Genomic DNA, 22935 nt, shown 5'->3' on the forward strand with positions numbered 1-22935 from the left:
CCGGACAAAGCCACAGGGGCCAAGGCCGGGGGCAGGGGGGGGGGGGGCGCAAGCCCCTTGCACGAATTTCATGTATCGGGACTCTAGTACAATATAAAACTACATTACTCAAAAACTTAGATTAACATACAATTTTCTGAATGGCAAGTTAAAGATAAGCACTACAGAACTCCAATGAAATGTCAACATCATCTACTCATTATGTTTTCAAATTGTTCATTAAATATTACAAATAATCCTAGTAGTGCAGATGTACAGAGACTCAACTCAAACACGTCATTCATATTTTATAGTATTTCTCTGAATAAAGACTATTTAAATAGGTATAAATTCTTTTGACTATTTTATATTTGACAAAACTGAGGCAAAGAAAAGCTAACACACTGAGATTTATCTTCCATTTTAAAATGTTTAATCTCTAAGTACAGATATCAGTACTAATAGCATAATTTATATAAAAGGAAGCATTTAGGATAATGTATATCATAGAATAAATGGGTCAATTACTGTATATTACAGATCAAATGTATGATAAAAACCACAAAAAATATTTAAATAAAAACATGAAAGTTTTTAGAAGGTTTATTAGTATTCTTATTCCAAATCAAAACCAGAGTAAATAAATTAAAATTACCTTGACAGCCACTCCTTTTCCTTCAGGAAATTCTAGAAGATGAAAAGTCAGTTCTTCAATCCTATTAATGCAGAGTTTTGGGTCAGTTGTTCTTCTTAATGCCTGAACTAATGCCCGGGTTCTGTTATCAATACTCACTCTTGCAATAATCTACAGAGACATATTTAAATATATATGATTATAAAATGAAACTGTTTTAGTAATACTAACAAATGGTTAAAGTTTCTAAGGTCCCATTAGAAATAAAACATCAATTTGACAAAAATTAAAACTTAAAACCACCATGAATAACAACTTGCCTTTTCTCTCTGAAGAATTAAATTCCTTTTCTCCTCTGCATTTTTATCGTTGCTGTCAGCCTGCTCAGCTTTGGTGGCTTCTTCCTGTTGTTCTGACTGACTCTTTGAATCATACTTGAATTTCGGGACAAGTCCACCAATATAACCACCTACTAAAGCTTGTACACCTTCAGTGGGATGAGAAAGAAAATTAGCAATAGTTTTTTTAGTAGAAACTGGAAGGACCTCAGGTGTCCCACTGGGACTTTTGGGCTTGTCCACAGTAGATGAAGAGGATTCGGAGCCTCGCTTCTTGTCAGTCAGCACAGCAGGAGTTACAGACGTGGATTTCCCTTCTTCACCCTTTTTATCTTCAAGTTTTGACTTGTCCTGGAAATGTTTGTATTCCTTTTTTGGAGACATTTTCTCGTCACGTTTGAAGTATGAGTTAATATGATTGGATAAAAAGTAGAATGACTCTCCAAATTTTGTGGTTATACTATTTGTGTAAGGTAAAGGGCTTTGTTTACCAATATCTTTATCTTTATCTATAACGTCACTTTGCTTTCCTAGAACAGAACTCTTTTCTGATTTGTCACTATAGTTTTTCAGAGATTTGATGGTTTGTTTAACGTTTTTCTGTTTTAACCAGCCACCATCTGATACTTTTCTTAATATTTCAGAACTTGGCTTAAATTGAGCTAAACGTGAGATCATTTCATTCTGATTTCCAAAAACAGCCTTTGAAACAGAGTTCAAAGTACTTTTAATACGGGACATACGAATGCTCACTTTTGTAAGTCCTTTGGGAGCAGAAGTGCTAAGTTTCAAAATCCCATGTAACCCATTGTTGCTTGGAGAGTACCAGTGCTTACTGCAAGAATGCGCTTCACTTCCGGTCCATTTACATCTTATTTTGCTTGTATGAAAACCTCTTTGTAGACTGATGTGGCTTATCTTCCAGTAATGTTTAGGTGAGCACAAGAAATGTAGTTGCTTGCTTTTCTGCTTCCCATAAAGACTTCGCGCATTACTAAGGAGGTAAATATATACATCTATAGTCAAATTAATAGACATAACTTAAAAATCACTTATTTTCTATCTGTTATGACTGTCACTTCAGTCCTGAATGCTTCATTTAAGAAATGCCATAATTCATGGTCTTACCTGAAATGGCAAGAAAACAAAAATTAGGATTCAAGGGATAACTGAAATTGGGTATAAGAAAAATACATTACTACATGAACTAAGCTCGGCAACTTTGTTTCAAAAAAAAGAGTAATATATTTCCATTATGACTGATACAGATTTCACTTTTAAGCTAATAGGAAAGAATTCATCTTTCAGTACAGAAGTCAATGAAAAAAGAAAGTTAGTAGGATGTTTCATAAGCACTAATTTAGAGAAGCTACCCAAAGATAAGTTTTTATTTTACTTATTTATTAAATATTTTTTATTATTGACTTCAGAGAGGAAGGGAGAGGGAGAGAGAGAGAAAACATCAATGATGAGAGAATCATTGATCAGCTGCCTCTTGCACTTGAGATCCAGCCTGCAACTCGGGCATGTGCTCTGACTGGGAACTGAACCGTGACCTCCTGATTCATAGGCTGAGCCATGCCAGCCTGGCTTTATTTTTTTGTTAATCCTCACCCGAGGATATTTTTCTATTGATTTTTAGGGAGAGTGGAAGACAAAGAAACATCGATGTGAGAGAAACACATAGATTGGTTGCCTCCTGCACAAGCCCTGACCAGGTCCCCAGCCGGGAGGAATCTGCAACCAAGGTGCATGCCCTTGACTGGAATTGAACCTGGGACCCTTTGGTCCACAGGCCGACGATGCTCTATCCACTGAGCCAAACAGGGTAGGGCCAAAGATAAGTTTTTCTACAACACGTAACTGAATATGCAAATTTAGATACAATGCTGTTTTTCTTATTGTTAAAGTCAGGATAAATTTATGTGATGCTAGACCTTACATTCTTTGAAGACAAGAGGCAGGTCTTATAATTCATTCATCGAAAATCACTTACAGAATATTTAATCTATACTACAAGTTGCTAGATGCTGAGACCACAAAGACAAATAGGATACTAAGGAGCTTCAGCATAGAGCTAGAGATAGAATTTCACTATCTAGTATTAAGAGCTTATTAAATTAAAGAAGTCAGACTAGAAGAAGCTTTATGCAACATCTAACAGCTCAGAGGTTCCCAACCACAATATAAAAAGAACACATACAAAAAATAAATTAAAATATAATAAACACATATAAATAAGGAAAGAATAATCCTATAGAAAAACAGGCAAAGAACATAAACAGGCCAGTCACAGAAAAATAAATACAAACAGTAAAATTATGAAAACATCCTTTGAATCAAAGAAAAATGCCAACTAAAACAGATATTTTGTTCTTTCAACTAGTAAAAATTTAAATGATTGATAATATCCAGTACTGATAATGGATGGGGAAAATGGGACCCAGAGGGCTATTTGACAGTATCTCATGAAATATTAAATGCTATCTATGACATTTTAAAGGTGCATATTCTTTGATCAGCAATTTTCCTATTAAGAATTATTTGCATAAGAATGAAAAGGTATATACACACAATCCCTGCTGTACTGCTTGCAATAAATAAAACACTGGAAAACAACTCTAAATGTCTTCTGGCAAGGGATGGTTAAATTAGGGTACATACATACAATGGAATGAATTACCATACCAGTTAAAGAGAACCAGATGATCTGTGTACACTGACATATCCTCCTTACAGAACACAGTGAAAAAAGAGAAGCTGCAATACTATATGTAATACAGACTCATGAAGACACGGAGATGTGGACATTATATAATAAAAGACAACAAAAACCTACCTATGTAGTTTAAATTTGTGGCCACAAGCGCGCACGTGCACACACACACAAACACACACACACACAATGATTCTGAAGGATTAGCACCAGTTTATTTATTGTTATGAATCGAGGAGCAAGATCAAAAGAGAACAGAAGGACTCTTACTTTTTATTTTTGTAATGTCTGAATTTTTTACAATGAGCCAGAATTTTTTACAATGAGCCAGGTGTTACTTTTATAATTTAAAAAAATCAAACAATTTAAAGCACTTCAATAGATGGTGCCTTGTGAATGCAAGACACGAGGTGAGAGTAAATATCCAGGTAAGTCTGAAAAAATATGCTAAAAACTGGGCAAAGTTAAAAAGAAATTCATTATGGGAAGGAAAGGAGAGAATTCTAATTAATGGGGGAAAAAATAAACACAAGCCAACACAAAAAAGCATTTAAAAAAGCATACACAAAATGAGCAAAAACTGCAAATAGTGTAATTTCGCTCCAGGATCCGAAGAGAGTAACAGGGAGAGGTAGAAGATGCTATTACAAAGACAGTTTGGACCAGATCATGAGAGGTCTTATAAATCTTGCCAAGGAGATTGAAAATCAAACTGTCAATAAAGTATTTTAAGCTAAGGGACACATTAAAAGATGATTCCAGGAGATCTGTGCCAGAATGGAATAATGGGACAAAACGGAGAAAGACAGAAACCAAGAACTTACTGTGACTGTTCAGAAGATGGCAGCTTGAACTAAAAACCTTTCTAAATTGCATGTGAGCATAATATTTTAAAATGACCAATTTCACAGTGGTGAGGAGAGAAAAGAAGCAAACATACCTGACTCTTCTAAACTCCCCAGGACTTGCAGTCAATGTAATAAGCTAAAATAACATGAAAGCTCTACAATCCCCAACACAGAAATATTTGATAAAATACAATTAAAGTACTTGTGGATAAAAAGCCATACTCAAAACCAATTATGGACTCCTACATCTCAACAACAAAAATCAACCTAATTAAAAATAGGCAAAGGGCCTAGCTGGTGGTATGGTTCAGTGGTTAAGCATCGACTTATGAGGCAGGAGGACATGGTTTGACTCCTGGTCAGGGCACATGCCAGGGTTGTGGGCACGTTCCCCAGTAGGGGGCATGCAGGAGGCAGCCGATTGATGATTCTCTCTCACCACTGATATCTCTCTCTCGTCTCCATTCTGCTCTGAAATCAATAAAAACATATTTTTAAAAAATCATAAAAATGGGTAACAGGCTTGACTAGACTTCTCACCAAATAATGACCAGCATACATATGAAAAGACTAGAGGCCCGGTTCATGAAATTCATGCACTCAGGGGTGGGGGAGTGGGGGTTCCTCAGTCCGGCCTGGGCCCTCTCGAAGTCCGGGAGCCCTTGGGGGATGTCCTACTGCTGGCTTAGGCCCACTCCCCAGGGACATCAGTCAGTAGGACATCCTTAGCGCTGCCACGGAGGTGGGAGAGGCTTCCACCACTGCCACTACACTCGCCAGCTGTGAGCCCGGCTTCTGGCTGAGCAGCGCTCCCCCTGTGGGAGCCCACTGACCACCAGGGCGCAGCTCCTGCGTTGAGAGTCTGCCCCTGGTTGTCAGTGCACGTCATAGCGACCAGTAGTTCCACCATTCGGTCGATTTGCATATTAGCCTTTTATTATTTAAGAGGATGCTCAACACCATTGAGCACTGTTGGTGGAACTGAAATGGTGCAGCCGCTATGAAAAACAGGTGTTGGTTCCTAAAAAATATTAAAAATAGAACTAGTATATGATCCTATGAATCCTACTTCTGGGTATATCACCAAAGGAATTGAAAGCAGGGTCTCAAAAAGATATTTGCACAACTACATTCACGGCAGCACTATTCACAACAGCAGAGGTGGAAACACCCCATGGCCATGGATAGATTAATAGATAAATAAAATGTGCCAAAGAAATACAATATTAAGCAGCCTTTAAAAAGGAAATCCTACCACATGCTACAAAACAGTTTGGAAATGTGTAAACAAGATTTAGAAATAATAGAAAAAATTAAGTAGACTGACAATGTCAATGATATAACAGAGGGAATAAAGATAATGAGGCAAAAAGAGAACTATACAAAGAGTGAACAGGAAAAACAAATTTTTGAAATGAAAACTTCAGTTACATGTTAGTTACTAGACACACCTATACCATAATGACAAAGAATGGGACGGAATATAATGGAATGTGAAAAATAATATTCCAGGCATATACTAACCAAAAGAAAGCAAAAAAGCACTTTCAAGCAAATGTAAGGCAAAATCATGAAATAAGGATTTTTAAAAAAGGAATAACACATAATAGTAAAAGGAATAATCCATTTATTTATTAAATCTCTGGCAGTCTTTTGGGCTTTGGAGAACAGCATAATCTATTAACAAACAAAGAACTAATATAATGTATAATAGCAGGTGGAGAAGTGCCATAAAGAAAAATAAAGCTGGGAATTGGGGAGAACGGGCACAGAGTGCTATTTTAGTAGAGGAGGGAAGAAGAATTGAGTTGACATTTTATTGATGATCTAAATAAAGTGAGGAAGCAAATTATTAAAAGTATCTGGGAAAAAAGCTTTCAAGGCAGAGGAAAAGCAACCAACCCATGGAGACAGGAATAAGCTATGTCTGTTGAAGAAGAGCAAAAACAAGGTGGTTGAAGGAAAATGGTAGAGGTTGGCCCAAAAGTCATGAAGACGAGTTACATAAGCACAGACTACAGTAAGGGGTCTGAACTGTTTCTTTCCAATAGGCTATAACCCTCATGACCAATTATAAATACACCTATAAATCTGACACTGAAATACAGTATGTAAAGCAAAAAGGGGGGGCAATTACAGGAAGACTAGACAATTTCATGATCATAATATTTTAATGTACCTCATTAGAAATGACAATTATCAAGCAAAAAATTACTAAATATAGAGAGCTATTAACAAAACCAACAAGCTTAATTTAACTGCTCCCAAATCACAAAGCCAGTAAATGTAGATAAAGAGTTTTGAGAGTAAATTCAGTGGGGAAAGAAGTTAGCTTGCAAAAATATACAGAGAACAATGTAAAGTGAGAGGTACCATCATCAACTTAGAGAAGAGCAGGGAAGATTAGACTACTTTTTTTTTATCAGTTTACCAAAGAGTCTTTATTGAAGACATTAGTGCTACATTGTTATTTAAATTTAAAATATTGGGGGGGGGGGGATGTTCTAGTCTCAATTTATTTTTCTTTTTAGACTACTTAATTATAGAGTAGTATAAATACAATGGAGGTATAAATATAATGAAGAAATGTGGGAATTTCTAGAGGTGGAGGCTTTGCTGAGGATGGAAAGAATGAATTTATAGGGACTTCACGTAGTTATTGCAATAATGCAGGCATAAAGTTACAAGAGTTTGCATTAAGATAATAGTACTATAAGGGAGTAGAGGGCTACTCTGAGCCACACTTTGAAAGTGGGGGAACAACACAGGGCAGAGAAGAATGGGATAAGGAGAGGGAGGTTTCAAGACAACTTAAGGATTTTTTATCAGAGACGCAAGGAGAATGTCATTTGTAAAAACATGAGGTAACTGGGAAGGGGTCCAATTAAATATGTATTTACAGTGGGACATTCAAGTATAGGTGTTCTATAGGAACATAGGCTGTGGATGTGTTTGGAGTTATCAGCACAGTGACAGCTGAAATCACGTTTGGATTTACCAAAGAAAGGATTACAGTAATAATTCTTGAGCATTTGGGTATCACAGAACCTGAAAAAAAAAAAACAACACAAAACTCTCCCTTGAAAAGTGTTTATTTGCATATATACTAGTACACTACATTTTCCATGACAATTCAGGATATTCATGGACTTACCAATATATTCCTTTGGTTTCAAATGTTAAAACTCTGGTTTAGAAAGAACAGGGTAGAGCCCTGACTGCCATCCAGAGTTAGAGGAAGTCTTCCAGAAAACTAAAAAGCACTGGGGGAGACAGCCTGAAAAAAGTCTGGGCAATGATACACCAGCAAGGTCTAAAAAGAGGTGGACAAAGAACAAAAGGTAAGAAATGGGAAAGATGAGAACTAAGACATGAGGGGCAACAGCTCTCACTCTGACGTTTTCATAAACATATGATCCACAAGTGAGACAATATGTACCTCAGCACAATTCCTTTGTCATTCCTGAGCCAAACAAACAAGTCCAAGTACAAGCGGTACTTGTAACTTTGCATGTTCCTGGAAGTAAATATATACACTAGTGTGAAACTGATCCTTTCATTCAACATTACTCGTTAAAAGAATATTGCTTTCAAGATTTCCATTTAGAAATAGAAAACAACATCAACATTCATTAAGGAAAAATCTGATTAACAAAAATTATGATGGAGGAGGTCAATGGGGAAAAAAACAAGGAGACACCTGTAATACTTTCAACAATAAAGATAAACTTAAAAATATTTTCAACATAAAATTTATGAAGTCAGAACATGTTCTTATATTGAAAGTACAACTAATTTGCACAAACAATTTAACAAAATAACTACCGTGGGCTTGAAACAACTGCCCTCATAAGAGGCATAAACTCTCAGTTCACAGTTTAATACACTTTAAAAGTTTATATTTTAAATTCTTAATATTTCACTGTTTTAACAGCATTTCCTCGATACACAGAAACAGTGTTGTCCCTTTTGAAATCTCAAGCATTAGGACTGTTCCTGGAAGTAACAACACTACTTTAAATAGGATTACATGACAGTCCCTGGTGCCAAACCTCTCAGCTGTTCCTAGGAGTCACCACTTTTCTTTGACATTACTGCACTAGGCACAGAAACCAGGTTCCTCCCAGTGTGATGATAGCAATGACAATGACGGGAAGCAAGGCAACCTAGTGATTCATCCAGTTTCACCCTTTAATAAGCACACACCTGAACCCGCTTAAAAGGCAGTCGTAGTTGGGGACAGAGGTAAACGTGGGCGGCGTGAAAAAGAAGTCGATGATAAATAAAAAGTACCAGGCAATGGAGTCACCGGGAGCACTGACATTCCAGAATGAGGCAGAATAGGAAAACCGTTTTTGGAGAGTCATCAGCAAACTGCTGGACAACCCTCCGGTCCGGGAAAGCCAAACAGACTCGGGGTAACTAGGCCGGGAGTCGTGGGGGTGGGACAGGAAGCGCGGGGCCGGGCCAGAGAAACCAAAACAATGTGCACGCCTGGGGCCAGCAAAACGCACGGGGGCGGGAGAGGCGAAGGGCACCGCGCAGCCAACAGCCTCAGCGCCCGCGAGCTCCCGCCGGTGACCGGCGGCCGGCGGCCTCTCGGGACCTCGGTCCTGGAGCCTCCAGCAAAGCAGGGAGTCTCCCCGCCCTCCCTCTGGAAACGCCCTTCGTAGAGAGAGGAGACCGGAAGGGCCGGACAGGCGCCCGGGGCTACCAGGCTTCCAGCTTCCCACACTCATCGTTCCGCCTCGGTCCCCCAGCGGCCACTTACCCGAATGGAGGCCGCAACGACTTCGGCGGCAGCGGCGACGCGCCACCTCCCGGCTTGGACGTTCACCCCAGGCGGCTCGCATCAGCTGAGCTTCCAACACAGACCTGAGAGCAGCCGCCGGGCTCCACCCCTCCCCTCTCCGCCCCGCCCCGGCGGAAGTGACGCGCGCTCGGCCCGCCCACCCGGGGAGGAGCGCTTCCGATTCGCTCGGGCCTCTGCCTCCCCCTTAGTTGCCGCTCCGCCCCCCGCCCGGAGACATGCGCAATAGAGCATGACTGAGCGCGGGGCCGAGGCGTGCGAGTGGGCGTGCGTGTGGGCACGCGCCCGCCAGCGCCTGGAGCGGCGCCGCGTGGGGGCGGGCGAGGGAGTTTGTTTTCTTCTGTTTCTGGGCCTCCATCCCTTGTCAGCTGATCGCAGCCTCCATGTCCGTGTCCTTGAAGGCAGGCCCTGACTGCGCTTTGTCTGGACCTCGGAGCTGGACGCTGGGTTGCTAACCGCCCAGCGGGTGGTGAGCGGCGGGAGCCCGCGCCCCTAACATCCAGCTGTCACCTGACCCGGGCTTGGCCGCCAGACCAGATATCACTGGAAAACGCTTTCCCATGTATTAGCTCATTGAAAGTTAGCCTGCGACGTTAGCATATACCACCCCGCAGAAAGTCCCACACTTAACACATTTTTCTAATTCTGACATTTTGTGTACACCCGGTCAGCAAACTAGAGACTGGGTCCTTAGGGCAAATATGGACCACTCCCTCTTTTTTTTTTAAATCCTCATCCAAGGATATTTTTCTATTGATTTTTAGGGAGAGGGGAAGAGAGAGGGAAAGCCAGAGAAACACATCCATTGGTTGCCTTCTACACCAGGGCCCTGGCTGGAAGAAGCCTGGAACGGTACATGCCCTTGACTGGAATCGAACCTGTGACCCTCTAGTCCGCGGGCGGATACTCTATCCACTGAGCCAAAACAGTTAGGGCGCCCACCTCCTGTTTTCTTAAACATCTGTGAGCTAAGAATGGTTTTTACATTTTCTTTTTTCAGTGGTTAAAAGAAATAAAAAGAATGTTTTGGGAGACATGACAATGACATGAAATTCAAATTAGGTGTCCATAAAAAAAAAGTTTTATTAGAACACAGCCATGCCCATTCTTTTATATGTCAAGCAGCTTTCATGGGACAGCACCGAATTTGGGTAGTTACAACAGCGTCCCTTACTCTCTTGAATTGACCTTAAAAATAAGTTGAGGTTAGGAAACATACAAAAGTGTCCTTACTAGACTGCAAACTAAAAAGGTTACGGTGACTGTTACTCTCTCCCCCTAGACTCACAACTCTCATGGGTGCTAGCTTTAGCTCCCTGTAAGATTGTGTAAAGCCTTTTAGGAAGGAACTGTATGCGCTGCCAAACATGGTGTCAAACTGGCATTATTGTTATTCTTCTTCATTATTATTTATTATGAGGTGACAGCCAGCTTGCTAGGCTCTTGGGGCACAAATGGATGGATTGTATACTTCATAATGCCTGGTAAAACCCTGCAGTACATAATCCAGACATGTTATTTAGCTATACAATAGTTAAACGATATATATATGCACAAATTAAACTTTAGAGGCATATGGAAGTGTCTTTAGTTTTGGAGAAATGTTTCTCCCTATTACTAAAGGAAAAATTATTCCTTTAACTTGTTATTCTTTAGACTTGTTAAAATGATAAGGAAGACTTCATTTAGGACTAGGTGCCAATACTATAATAGGGAAGACAGTTGAGCCTCAATCATGAATACAGCAAAGACAGCTGGAGATGTATAGCCAATGAGCAGAGTGAAAGAAGTCAGTGGATGGAAAATCACTAAGCCGAGGCATTAAATGTAGGGGTGATTCTTACTAAACAGACCTTACAGAATTCTTGCTGGAGATAGACCAGTGTGATCAGATATTAAGGGTGAGAAATGAGGAATTTGATCAGATACCAAAGATGATAAGATAGCAAGATGGGAAATTCTCTCTAAACTGACTTAACAGGATTCTTGCTAAAACTGGACTTGGCAGGCCAAAGACAAGACCCAGGCAAGAAGCCTAGAGAAGGTAGGTTTCCTTCTGAAGCCTCTTCTCTTGGCTTGTAGGTGGCCACCTGCTGGCTGTGTGCTCACATGACTTCTTCATTCTGCGTCATGGCTCAAGAGTACAAATGCTAAGAAAGGGAAATTACCCTGGATGATCCAGGTTGGCTCAATCTAAAGCACATGAGCCATTAAAATAGAGAACTTTCTCAGACTGGAAGCAGTAGAAGTGTGACAGAGGGTAGTCATAGATATTCATGAGTGGTAGGGGTGCAATTTGACAAGAAATGCAGGGGGCTTACAGAGCTAAGAGATGGTCCTGGCTGATAGCCAGCAAGAAAATGGACATTTTAGCTCTACAGTTACAGGAAGCTAAATTGTGCCAACAACCTACATGACCTTTAAAAGAACTTATTGCACCAGAGCCACCAGATAAAAGCCTAGGCTGACTGTTATCTTGACTTTGACCTTGTGAGACCTGTTGCAGAGGAACCAGTTGACCCTATCTGGACTTCTGACCTGCAGAATTGTGACATAATACCTCTGAGCTGTTGCAAGTTACTAAATGTGTGCTGTTTTGTTTCAGCAGCAATAGAAAAATGAATGTGATTACCTTCATGTAGTTTGAGGAAATGAAGGCAAGGACTTTGTTTTGATCCTTAGCTTTTAGGCATGGCATTTAATAGGTACTCAATAAATATTTGACGAATACATCTTGATTGAATTAGATTCATTGATTCAACAGTTATATTCTGAGTGCCTATCAAAAAGCATCAAGCAATTTGATAAAAAAAATAAAATTGAAGAACCTTCACAGAATTCATGGCATACGTTTAGGTAATTATACTACTAATGTGGAAAGAGTGCTAACAGGGATATGCACCCAATATTATAACTCAGAGCAGGTTGCCGGAAACCGAACATTGACACTTTGTAGTTAAATGTGAAAAGGGAATCCAGAAGGCTGGTCAACCTTAATAGCTCTGAATGGTCAGAGCCATTCACTCATAGTTTAGTTGAGACATTGGTAGTTAAAGAATCTCTCACCTGTTAATCATGTAAATTTTTGCTGATTGTCTTTTGTTGTAATTTCCTGCCTAAAGGATGTGGATGTATTTCAGAACCCCAATAAAAGGGATGGCAAAGGCCAGACCAGTGAGCAGTCCTCCCACTAGAGGTGGACTCCCGCCTGGCCCACATTTTCCCAAATTGATTCTTTTCTAGCTTCTCTTCATTTTGATTGCGGCCTTCTCCAGAAACCGGACCTGAACGGGAACCCTGAAACACGCGGGACGTGACAAGGGATTCCCACACAGGTATCCCCAGCCCCACCTGTGGAATTAGGAAAAACTTACTTGGAGAAGGAATTTCTGAGCTGAGTCTTCAAAGATGAAGTTGTTAGTACGACAGATGGCAGTAGTGGAGGTGGTAAAGGTGGTGGGAGAAGAGAGATAGCTTTACAGAGAGAATAGACAAAGGCAATGAGATAAACAACACAATTACTGAGTACTCACAGTAATTCGCGGAAGGAACTATGATCTTTTCCATGTTGCTGGTCCTGGAAATGTGATATAAGAGTTGGGGGTTGGGGAGAACAGAGGCCGAGATTGCACTTAATATTCTGGGTAATCAGAGTCATTGTTAGATTTTAAGGCAAAAGAGTACTATGGTCAAATTTGTGTTTTAAGTAGATTCCTTTTGGCATCATGAGAGGTCAAGATTTGGAGGACATGAGCTCTGTTCTTGTTATCTATTTTCCTATTTAACCTATTTTTTCTTCACCCAAGAGTTTGCCTATATCAACTTTTGCCCCGGCCAGCGGGGTCTTCTAACGGGGGGTACCGAGGCGGCCCACCTAAGAGAATGAGAGACAGACAAGGGACGCAGAAGAATGGAGGCAGGACAAAAGGGATTCTGATCAAGCCTCGAAATTTTATTTTTTACAGCGTTCCTTATATGTGGTTTCTAGAGGGGTGGATGCCTAGGAGGGGTGGGGGCTGACTTAGATCATAAAGGGTGCTGACTATAGATAAAGGGTGTGGCAGTTGAAGGGTGGCTACAGAAGGAATGCTTTGTCCTCAGGCAAGAGGAAGTGGGCCTAGTTTCAGTAACTTACTGAAGTAAGGTCAGAGTTAATCCTTGGACCAACTCTTGGCTCCTGACAAACTTTGAAACAGTTTATCCAACTTCCTGCTGGGGCATCCCCCCAGGAGCTAAACCAGTTGTATGAGGTAATTTTCTGTGTGAACAAAGAAGAGTTTTAATAGAAAATTTCTATCCCAGCTTTTAGCATAAAAGTAACAACACAAAATTAAAATCTTAAAGAAAGACCCAAATAATTATATTTTGTTTAACTTGCTTTTGAATCTGAGTTATATTTTACTTTTTATATAATATTTTTGTAGATAATTTCTTGACTTTATACATTTTTATACACCATGTTATCCAGTTAAATTTTTATTTTATTTTTAAATATGTTTTTATTGATTTTTAGAGAGAGAGGGAGAGAAATAGAGAGATAGAAACATCAATGAGAGAGCTGCCTCCTGCATGCCCCACCGCCCCCCATTGGGGATTAAGCCTGTAACTCAGGCATGTGCCCTGACCCAGAATCAAACTGATGACCTCTTGGTTCCTGGTTCAATGCTCAACCACTGAGCAACGTCAGCTAGGCCCCAGTTAAAAACTTAGCAAAAATCTTAAAATGCCCTAATATTGAATTTTATTGTCGTTTTCTTATAGACTACTATCAATATTTCTGTTCTTAACCTCAGAGTTAAGACAGGATTGGAGCCCTACCCTCATTTACCTTTTACTGTTTGTGATACTTTGAGGAAATAACTTCTGCAAGCCTTTCTTTTCTCATCAGTAAAAGTTCTCAAAATCCAAATTTAATCACCTAAGGCTATTATGATCTACAGCTAGGAGATGAGGTACTGTGATTGGACAGCATGGTAAGGCTACCTCAAATTCCTCAACGATGCCCTAGGATGTTGGGTTTTTTAAGAAAACAGCATCTCCCACCGAATCTGTATTGGCAGAAACGTTTTGCCCGGAAGAAAGAGGGGAATTCAGGGCAGAAAAACAAAATGGCTGAGCAACCCAGCAAGCAGATAAGTGCTGGTTGGAGCTATGAATGAGTTAGTACCTACATGCAAGTACCCTTTTCCTTTAGTGTTTTTACAGTCTCTAAGCACTTAAAGATTTGTCAGAGAATAACCCTGGAAAGTACATCACTTGTAAAAAGCATGGGCTTTGAAGCTGGACAGACTTAAGTTCTTGTTTTTGCTTTGCCACTTATTTGAGCAACTCTTGAAAAATATATCCTTCTGTTTACAAGTAAATTTGGATCCAGTTTGAGATAGAAAGTACAATTTTGAAAGGCAGTAATACTTGCTTGTATCATATCATAAAATCTCAAAAGTATGAAATTCAGAGCCATATGGACCAGAGTTATTTTATCTCTTCCAAAATGATGGTGGGCAAGTGTTGTAACCTCCTGAGTCTTATTTTTTATATCCAATAAAAATGGGTACACTAATACCAATCTTACAGGATTTTTACAGAGGTGTATATGAGATAATATGTGTGAAATGCCTAGTATTTTAAAAAATATTTCTAGTACACTTTTATGACCTGATCATTGTAGAAGTCTTTGAATACATATTGGTCAATAAAAGAGATGTGGTCCCAGCTCTGGTATGAACACAGAGAATATACTCAGTAAATTTTGTTAATGTTATTAGCACATCAATACCAATGTAATGGGGCTGAAAAGAAGTATATAGGGTTCTAGAGATGTTATTTGAAGTAAGAGGCTAATCTGAAGCAACACAAAAGGATGCTAAATTCTGTTCAGTACAAGTTATATTTTTGAGCATTGGCTATGTGCAAAACAGTGCGCTAGGTGCAGTTCACACCTTCAGGTGTTTATGTAGCCCAGCCGGCGTGGGTTAGTGGTCATCGGTTCCCTATCACGGCACATGCCTGGGTTTCGGGCTTGATCCCCAGTAGAGGGCATGCAGGAGGCAGCCAATTGATGTTTCTCTCTCTCTATCCCTCTCCCTGAAGGGGTGGCAGTGGGGTGGGGGAGTGGGGGGGTGATGCGAGGAGTTTGACTGTGTTGAATATTCAAACATAAGATTGTTTTAATATTGAGATCATGTTTCATTTATTTTAATTTTGGGAAAAGAAAGGAAAGAAGGAATAAAAAAATCAAGTAAGTTAGTCTTTTTTAAAAAAAATTATCTTTATTGTTGAAAGTATTACAGATGTCCCCTTTGTGTCTTTTTCCTCATTGACCCCCTCCACCCCGTACCTGCCCCTCCCAGGCCTTCACCACACTATTGTCTGTGTCTATGGTAAGATAATCTTACTGTAAGTATTCTCTTGAAATAACTTTTAAGTACAAACAACATTAAATTTTTGAAGCATTAGTGAATCAAGCAGAAAGTCTATATGTTTCTTAGTTACACAACTCACAGAAATAATTAGGCATAAATTTTCATGATTTCATGTCATTTCAAAAACAGAACCCAGATTACTTTTCAATAGCATCTTTAAAGAACTGTGCCTTCACTTTCCCTTCCAGAAGGAAATATGTTAGAGGTGCAATATCGGAGAAGAGACTTGATCAAAACGGAAATGAAAAAGAGGTTGGAAGAAGGGATATTTGGTTTCAAAAATTTAACGTGAGAAAATACCCAAGTTAAGAAATGCGGCTAAGTGCATCTCAACACAAAGGCTGAGATGACACAAAGCGAAGACTCCCAGGGCCAGCACAGGAGGGGATGTGCGGGGAGGGAACATGCGCTGTGTTTTAGAGGAAGGTGAATGGAGAAACAATTGCTAGTGCTCAGAGCTTAGCTCTTTGACCATAACTTTACTGCCATCATTTAATAATGGACAGACCATATGGAATTTGTGTAGTAAATTGTACAGGGACCTGCTTCCTGCATTTAGAATCCTTTGTTTGTGTTACGGAGAGGAAAGATGAAGACAACCAACGTTGCCTGCTGGAGAGGTGTCCCTACTTCCTTGTGCACTGCAGCACAACGCATTTCAGTACTGCAGGGCCGGCGGCTCAGGGGAGTGAGACCCCTCTACAGCCACAGGGTGTAAGGTTCTACGATGGGTTGTGGAGTCAACACATGTCCTGTTCTGGCCAAAGAGGTGTATGGACAGGTCTGCTGGAGGGCTTCCAGAAATGTTTTTCTCCCTGATAAAAAGAGGCACTAGGGGGATACAGCCCCTTTTTCTGTCTCTCCATAACTGGTGTGAGAACCTGCAAACGGAAGCAAATGCTGCCATTTTGTACCCATGAGAGGAAGGAAAGCCATGAAATTCACAGGGAAGCCACATCAAAGTTCCACCATCACTTAGTGCTCAGAAGTAACCTATCCTAGTTAGAACTGCTATTCACACTCTGAACAAGGCATCAGATTTTGATGAACAAAATCCTTTGGGGCTTGGCCTCTCCTGGAGAAGACAGTTTATTTTTGAAGGTCCAGTGAGATGTTGAGTAACTAGACCCTGCAAAGGATCCAAGCCGTCTATAGTCGCTGGTATAAGACAAAGCAATTACTTGCCTCCTTAGCCAGAAGGAAATGTGAGGTTTCTTTGAAGGCTTAAGATATGCACCTCAGAATTGAAATCCTTCATGACTGTAGTAGTTTTTTGTAAGAGTTTACTTGAGTCAAACTGATGACATATGCCAGGAACAAGATCTCAAAAACACATTATGACTATGCTATTTATTTGAGTTTTTCAAACATTTAAAGCATGAACTAGGTCACCACACGTCCCATTTTGACTTCAACATTCAAAACCAATATATCCCTATGGCCAGTCTCCCTTGTGACTCATGACTGGCATTTTCAAATTTTATCATATAAATAAGCAAAAATCTTCTATCTTTAAGAACCCTCTTTAGATCCTATATTCCACCAACTATTTCCCTCTTACTCTACCCACACCTTCACAGTCAATGGACAGTTTTCAAACCTTAGCTTGTGTGTCCTCTTGGCAACATCTGACACTGTTGACCTTCCCGTTCTTGAAATCCCTTTATTCTTAGGATTCCTCAACAATTCTTCTCCTGGTTATTTTCTGTCCCATCTCCTCCCAGGTCCAAGTACACCTGCTTAACCATTAAGTGCTTGCCATTCTTTACATAAAAGCTGGCAGCATATAGCTAGGAAAGAGAGGAGGTAAGATCACGGGGGCTAGGAATTATTTAATAAATTGTGCTTTCTTTAGTAAAGCTGTCCAATAAAACTTTCTGTAATTGAACACTTGAAATGTGACTAATGCAAATGAGGAAGTGAATTGTTAAGTCGATTTAGTCTGAATTAATTGATACAGCCACATGTGTCAAATGTCTACCATGCTGAACAAGGCAGTATAAGTCTTTTACACAAAGTGTGGTCCATGGATCAGCAGCTTATATGTCACCTGGCTGCCAATTAGAACTCAGGCCCCTACACAGATGTACTGAATCAGAGTCTCCAGGTGATTCATAACATTTGAGAAACATTGCTCTAGAAGGTTATTTTTAAAGCACTACAATGACAAACACATGTGTGTGGCCTAGTACAGCTTCTGGATATTATTATACCATGAAAAAGGTTCTGTCTGTGGATTTTCATGCCAGAAAGTCCCTCTGGATATTGAAGTACATGGTATCTCTCATTTCAGAAAGCAGTGGAGTTTAATCTATTGATCTGAGTTACATCTCACTCTTCAGTCTAGCATGTGATATGTCATGTGTTAGTAAAACCCCCTGTTCTTTTTCTGTGTTCTGATGAAACATTATCTTCCTTTCATAAATGAGTAGTATAAAGGAGAACAAAAAAAAATTACATTACACCATAACCTCCAAAGAAGTAACCTGCTTTTTCTATACTGAAATCAGATCGGTATTCTAAGGCCGAAAAGATGATTTATACAAAGCATTTAGAGATCTGAAGCTAAAAGAAAGATTGTAGGAAAAGTTTATGTTGAATAAAATATTTCCTCACTATTGACTGAATGTCTCCATGCTCTGAAATGCTTCCATACTGTTAGGAGACAAATGACCTAAAACACAAGACTCTTGAAATATGGTAAAGCCTCCATTGTTGTGACCTGGGAGATGGTCAGATGGTCACCTCTGGTGGCAGAGCAGGTCCCAGAAAACTTGTAAAAATAAAGTTAAATATGAAAACTACCTTAGGCTAATCACCAATGTTAACCCTTTGCACTCGCTTGCTTTTTTCTTTTTCTTTTATTTTTTTTTAAATTTCTTTATTGATTAAATTGTCACATATTTGTCCTCATCCCCCCATTCCCATCCCACACCCCTCCCCACGGATGCCCCCACCCCCGGTTGAACTTAACCGTTGGATAGGCTCATATGCATGCACACAAGTCCTTTGGTTGATCTCTCCCCCCTCCCCCCAACCTCCCCTATCCTCCCTCTGAGGCCCGATAGTCCGATCGATGCCTCCTTGTTTCTGGTTCTGTTCTTGTTCCTCAGTCTATGTTGTTCATCATTTCCCCTAGATGAGCGAGATCATATGTCACTAGATATATACTTATAAGAACTGAATGTGAGAGGAGCAATAATAGTTATGCTGACAGGCAAATGAATCAGTCTGTAGTGAGTTTCTTTCTGGACCAACAGTTCTTTTCAGACCCAATTTCAATGTCCACCAGTTCCTTATGTGTACATGTCAGCACTGACCCCTCAGCTCTGGATGGTGGACAAATGGTGGTAACGGAGGTCCGACTCCCTCTGGTTTGGTCTCGGCCGGACCCAGGGGCACGGCTTCACCCGGGCTAAGGGGAACGTGGCCTCACCCAGACCCAAGGGGCGCGTGTTCTCACCCGGGACCGGGACCCAGGCTCACCCGGATGGATCCAGGGGCACACGGCCTCACCCGGACCCAGGATCCGGCTTCACCTGTACCCAGGGGCGCGTGGCCTCTCCCAGACCCAGGGGCGCGTGGCCTCACCCGGACCTAGGTGCGCGAGGCCTCACCCGGATCCAGGGACACATGGCCTCACCCGAACCCGGGGGCGCGTGGCCTCTCCCAGACCCAGGGGCACGTGGCCTCACCCGGGCCTAGGTGCGCGAGGCCTCACCCGGATCCAGGGACACATGGCCTCACCCGGACCCGGGGGCGCATGGCCTCTCCCAGCCCCAGGGGCACGTGGCCTCACCCGGGCCTAGGTGCGCGAGGCCTCACCCGGATCCAGGGACACATGGCCTCACCCGGACCCGGGGGCGCGTGGCCTCTCCCAGACCCAGGGGCACGTGGCCTCACCCGGGCCTGGGTGCGCGAGGCCTCACCCGGATCCAGGGACACATGGCCTCATCCGGACCCGGGGGCGCGTGGCCTCTCCCAGACCCAGGGGCACGTGGCCTCACCCGGGCCTAGGAGTGTGAGGCCTCACCCGGATCCAGGGACACATGGCCTCACCCGGACCCGGGGGCGCGTGGCCTCTCCCAGACCCAGGGGCACATGGCCTCACCCGGACCCGGGACCCAGCCTCACCCGGATCCAGGGACACATGGCCTCACCCGGACCCGGGGGCGCGTGGCCTCTCCCAGACCCAGGGGCACGTGGCCTCACCCGGACCCGGGATCCAGCCTCACCCCGATCCAGGGACACATGGCCTCACCCGGACCCGGGGGCGCGTGGCCTCTCCCAGACCCAGGGGCACATGGCCTCACCCGGACCCGGGTCGCTTGCTTTTTTCTTGAGCTGCTACTGATGCTAACCGTGTCGAGTCACACTCGACATCCGAGTGCAAAAGGTTAATTCCTTATTCTAACATTGTGTGGGGCTGGGGCAGAGAACTATATTGAAAGAATAATTTTAATCTGCTAGGATTTCAGAAAATAGTTCTACTTAAACATTAAGGTCCATTCAAAAATAAGATTCCAGTCATTCCAGAGAAGATGGGAAATTAAGCTGCAGGTTGTTAAAGGATCACCAGAAATGATCTCAGGTTCACCATGTGTTCATCATGGTGCAGTGGACATGAAGGCTTGGAACAGGGGTGTGGTTTTCACCTTTATCTGCTCCCTTAATAGCCCTGCGGCCTATGGTAGTTTTCTAAACTCTGAATTGTGGTGGCTTTATCTCTTAAATAAGAGGGTTATACTAGTCTAGACTAGTTGATTTCTAACTCTCATATTGAGGTTTTGTTATTTTTCTTTAAAATCTGGTCATTGCTTATGGAAAAAGACCTGAATTCTGACTATAGTGGGGAAAAACATGGAATACATGCATTCTTCTAACTGTTCTGTAAATATAAATATATACAATTCAGTACTTTGAAATCCTTACATAATCAATGTGAACATTTAATTTGTGTGCTGGCCATAGTCCTAAATTATAACTGAATTTCATTTTTATGCTCCACTCTTGGTCTCTTCTGTCTCATTGCCTAGTTTAGTCCTCAATCAGACAAGCCATCTCTATATATTGCATGGTTTTAATGGGAACGTGCTTTATTCTGCTGATTCCAGGAACACGTTTATATCTGTAAAATGAATCCTGCCAGAAAACATGCCCAAATCCAGAATATAACCTAGATTTTTTTTATTTTTGTATTAATTTAAGGATATATATATTTTATACATAGTACCCCCAAAAATGTATATATACTTTGAATAACTATCCTATCTAATAAAAGAGTAATATGCACATTGACCATCACTCCAACACACAAGATGGCTGCCCCTATGTGGTCAAAGATGGCTGCCCCCATGTGGACACAAGATGGCCACCACAAGATGGCCAGCAGGGGAGGGCAGTTGGGAGGTCCAGGTCTGCAAGGGAGGGCAGTTGTGGGCGATCCGGCCAGCAGGGGAGGCCAGTTGGGAGGGACCAGGCCTGCAAGGGAGGGCAGTTGGGGGCGATCAAGCCTGCAGGGGAGGGCAGTTAAGGGTGACCAGGCTGGCAGAGAAGGGAAGTTGGGGGCGACCGGGCCTGCAGGGAAGGGCAGTTGGGGGGGACCCAGGCCTGCAGGGGAGAGCAGTTGGGGGGACCAGGCCTGCAGGGGAGGGCAGTTAGAGGCAATCAAGCTGGCAAGGGAGTAGTTAGACATCAATCAGGCTGGCAGGGAGTGGTTAGGGGGTGATCAGGCTGGCAGGCAGAAGTGGTTAGGGGCAATCAGAAAGGCAGGCAGGTGAGCAGTTGGAGGCCAGCAGTCCTAGATTGTGAGAGGGATGTCCGACTGCCCGTTTAGGCCTGATCTTACCGGGATTGGGCCTAAATGGGCAGTCGGGCATCCCTCGAGGGGTCCCAGATTGGAGAGGGTGAAGGCTGGGCTGAGGGACACACACCCCCGTGCACAAATTTCATGCACCGGGTATCTAGTATTATATATAGATTATATTATATTTTCCCAAAAAATGTATACACACTTTGAATAATTATATATTCCACTGGGTTAAATCTGAAAACAAAAAATCAATTGAGCTATCAGCTATTAAGGTGTGTATATATATTTTTTGGGACACCGTGTGTGTGTGTGTGTGTGTGTGTGTGTGTGTGTGTGTGTATACATATATATCTATAAATATCTATATCTATCTATCTATCTATCTATATATATATAATTAGTTGAAAAATTGCTTCCATGTGAAATTTTTCCAGCCAAGTTGAGTTGGTACAAACTTGCTTTTGATAGTAAGAATTAGAAATTGCATCTTCTATTGAGAGTTTTTCTTGAAATATGGCTCCATTAGGTTTTGATTCTGTTTTATATCTCTGTGGCTACAAGCACTATCAGACATTTCTATAGCAAATAATTCAGGTGGGGATGATTCTCATTCTTTTCCAAAGCAAATGGAAACAATATCAATTGTTACCTTAATGTAGGCTATAATGAGCTTGCTATACAGGTGACAGAGTTGTGGTCCTTTTGAATTCCTGTAGCTGAACAATAATATGATTTGGGCCTGGTTTTGCCTGTAACTTCTGAAGATATGTTGGTTTCCTACACCTTCATGTGTACTAAACACAATATTTCCTTAAAAGTATGCTAGAGTTCTTAGCACAGCTAAATATGATTATCAAGTTAGTGCAGGAAGTGAGAAGGTTGATGTAAGAAAATGAAAGATTTTTGAGAAAAACGAAATGAATGCTCTTACTGAAGTGACATCACCAGAGGGCCAAGCTTCGAAAGATCCATATCTTCACATGGCAGTTAATGAAGGAAGACAGTCTTTGGAAATTGAAAGGCAAAGATAGAAGTATTTTTAGTTTATTGCCGAGAATATGGAAGTCTCACAGAAAGTACTTCTCCAGGTCATTCTTATTTTGAATGTGAAACATTTTGGGTAAAACATACAAATGTGATTAAAAAAAATAGCATTTGAAAAAAAAACACACCTGTAATTTTTTCACACTAATAGGAAAAATTCTTCCAGATAAGTCATTGATAGAGAAAATGCAAGCTGTTACTTATAGAAATAATGTTAAAACTGTTTAACCACTAGCTATAGAAATAAACATCCGTTTGTGGTCAAGTTAGTTTATCTGGGTCCTCCATCTTGACTGTGTAACTTCAGAAACCTCTGTCCACAGCTTGAACTA

The 22935-nt window shown here is 41.4% G+C and overlaps 1 protein-coding gene across 3 annotated transcripts in view; it reads right to left on the bottom strand.

Moving 5' to 3' along the window:
* Positions 1-12981, bottom strand: part of PNPLA8 (patatin like phospholipase domain containing 8) — a 30709-nt gene extending 17728 nt beyond the window's left edge. The window contains exons 1-3 of one of the 3 annotated variants that reach the window (XM_054726167.1): positions 12859-12981; positions 934-2079; positions 635-784 (exon numbers count right to left, since the gene is read on the bottom strand). In XM_054726167.1, coding sequence (XP_054582142.1) covers positions 635-784; positions 934-1989 — 1206 coding nt within the window. In that variant the 5' untranslated portion in view covers positions 1990-2079; positions 12859-12981. Of the gene's footprint in view, positions 1-634; positions 785-933; positions 2080-9286; positions 9416-12858 lie in introns of those variants that run through there. The other 2 variants (XM_054726168.1, XM_008150217.3) reach the window with 2 other exon arrangements.
* Between the last annotated feature and the right edge of the window lie 9954 nt (positions 12982-22935).

The sequence above is a fragment of the Eptesicus fuscus genome, chromosome 14 (genome assembly GCF_027574615.1).
Source record: "Eptesicus fuscus isolate TK198812 chromosome 14, DD_ASM_mEF_20220401, whole genome shotgun sequence".
Classification (NCBI taxonomy): Eukaryota; Metazoa; Chordata; class Mammalia; order Chiroptera; family Vespertilionidae; genus Eptesicus; species Eptesicus fuscus.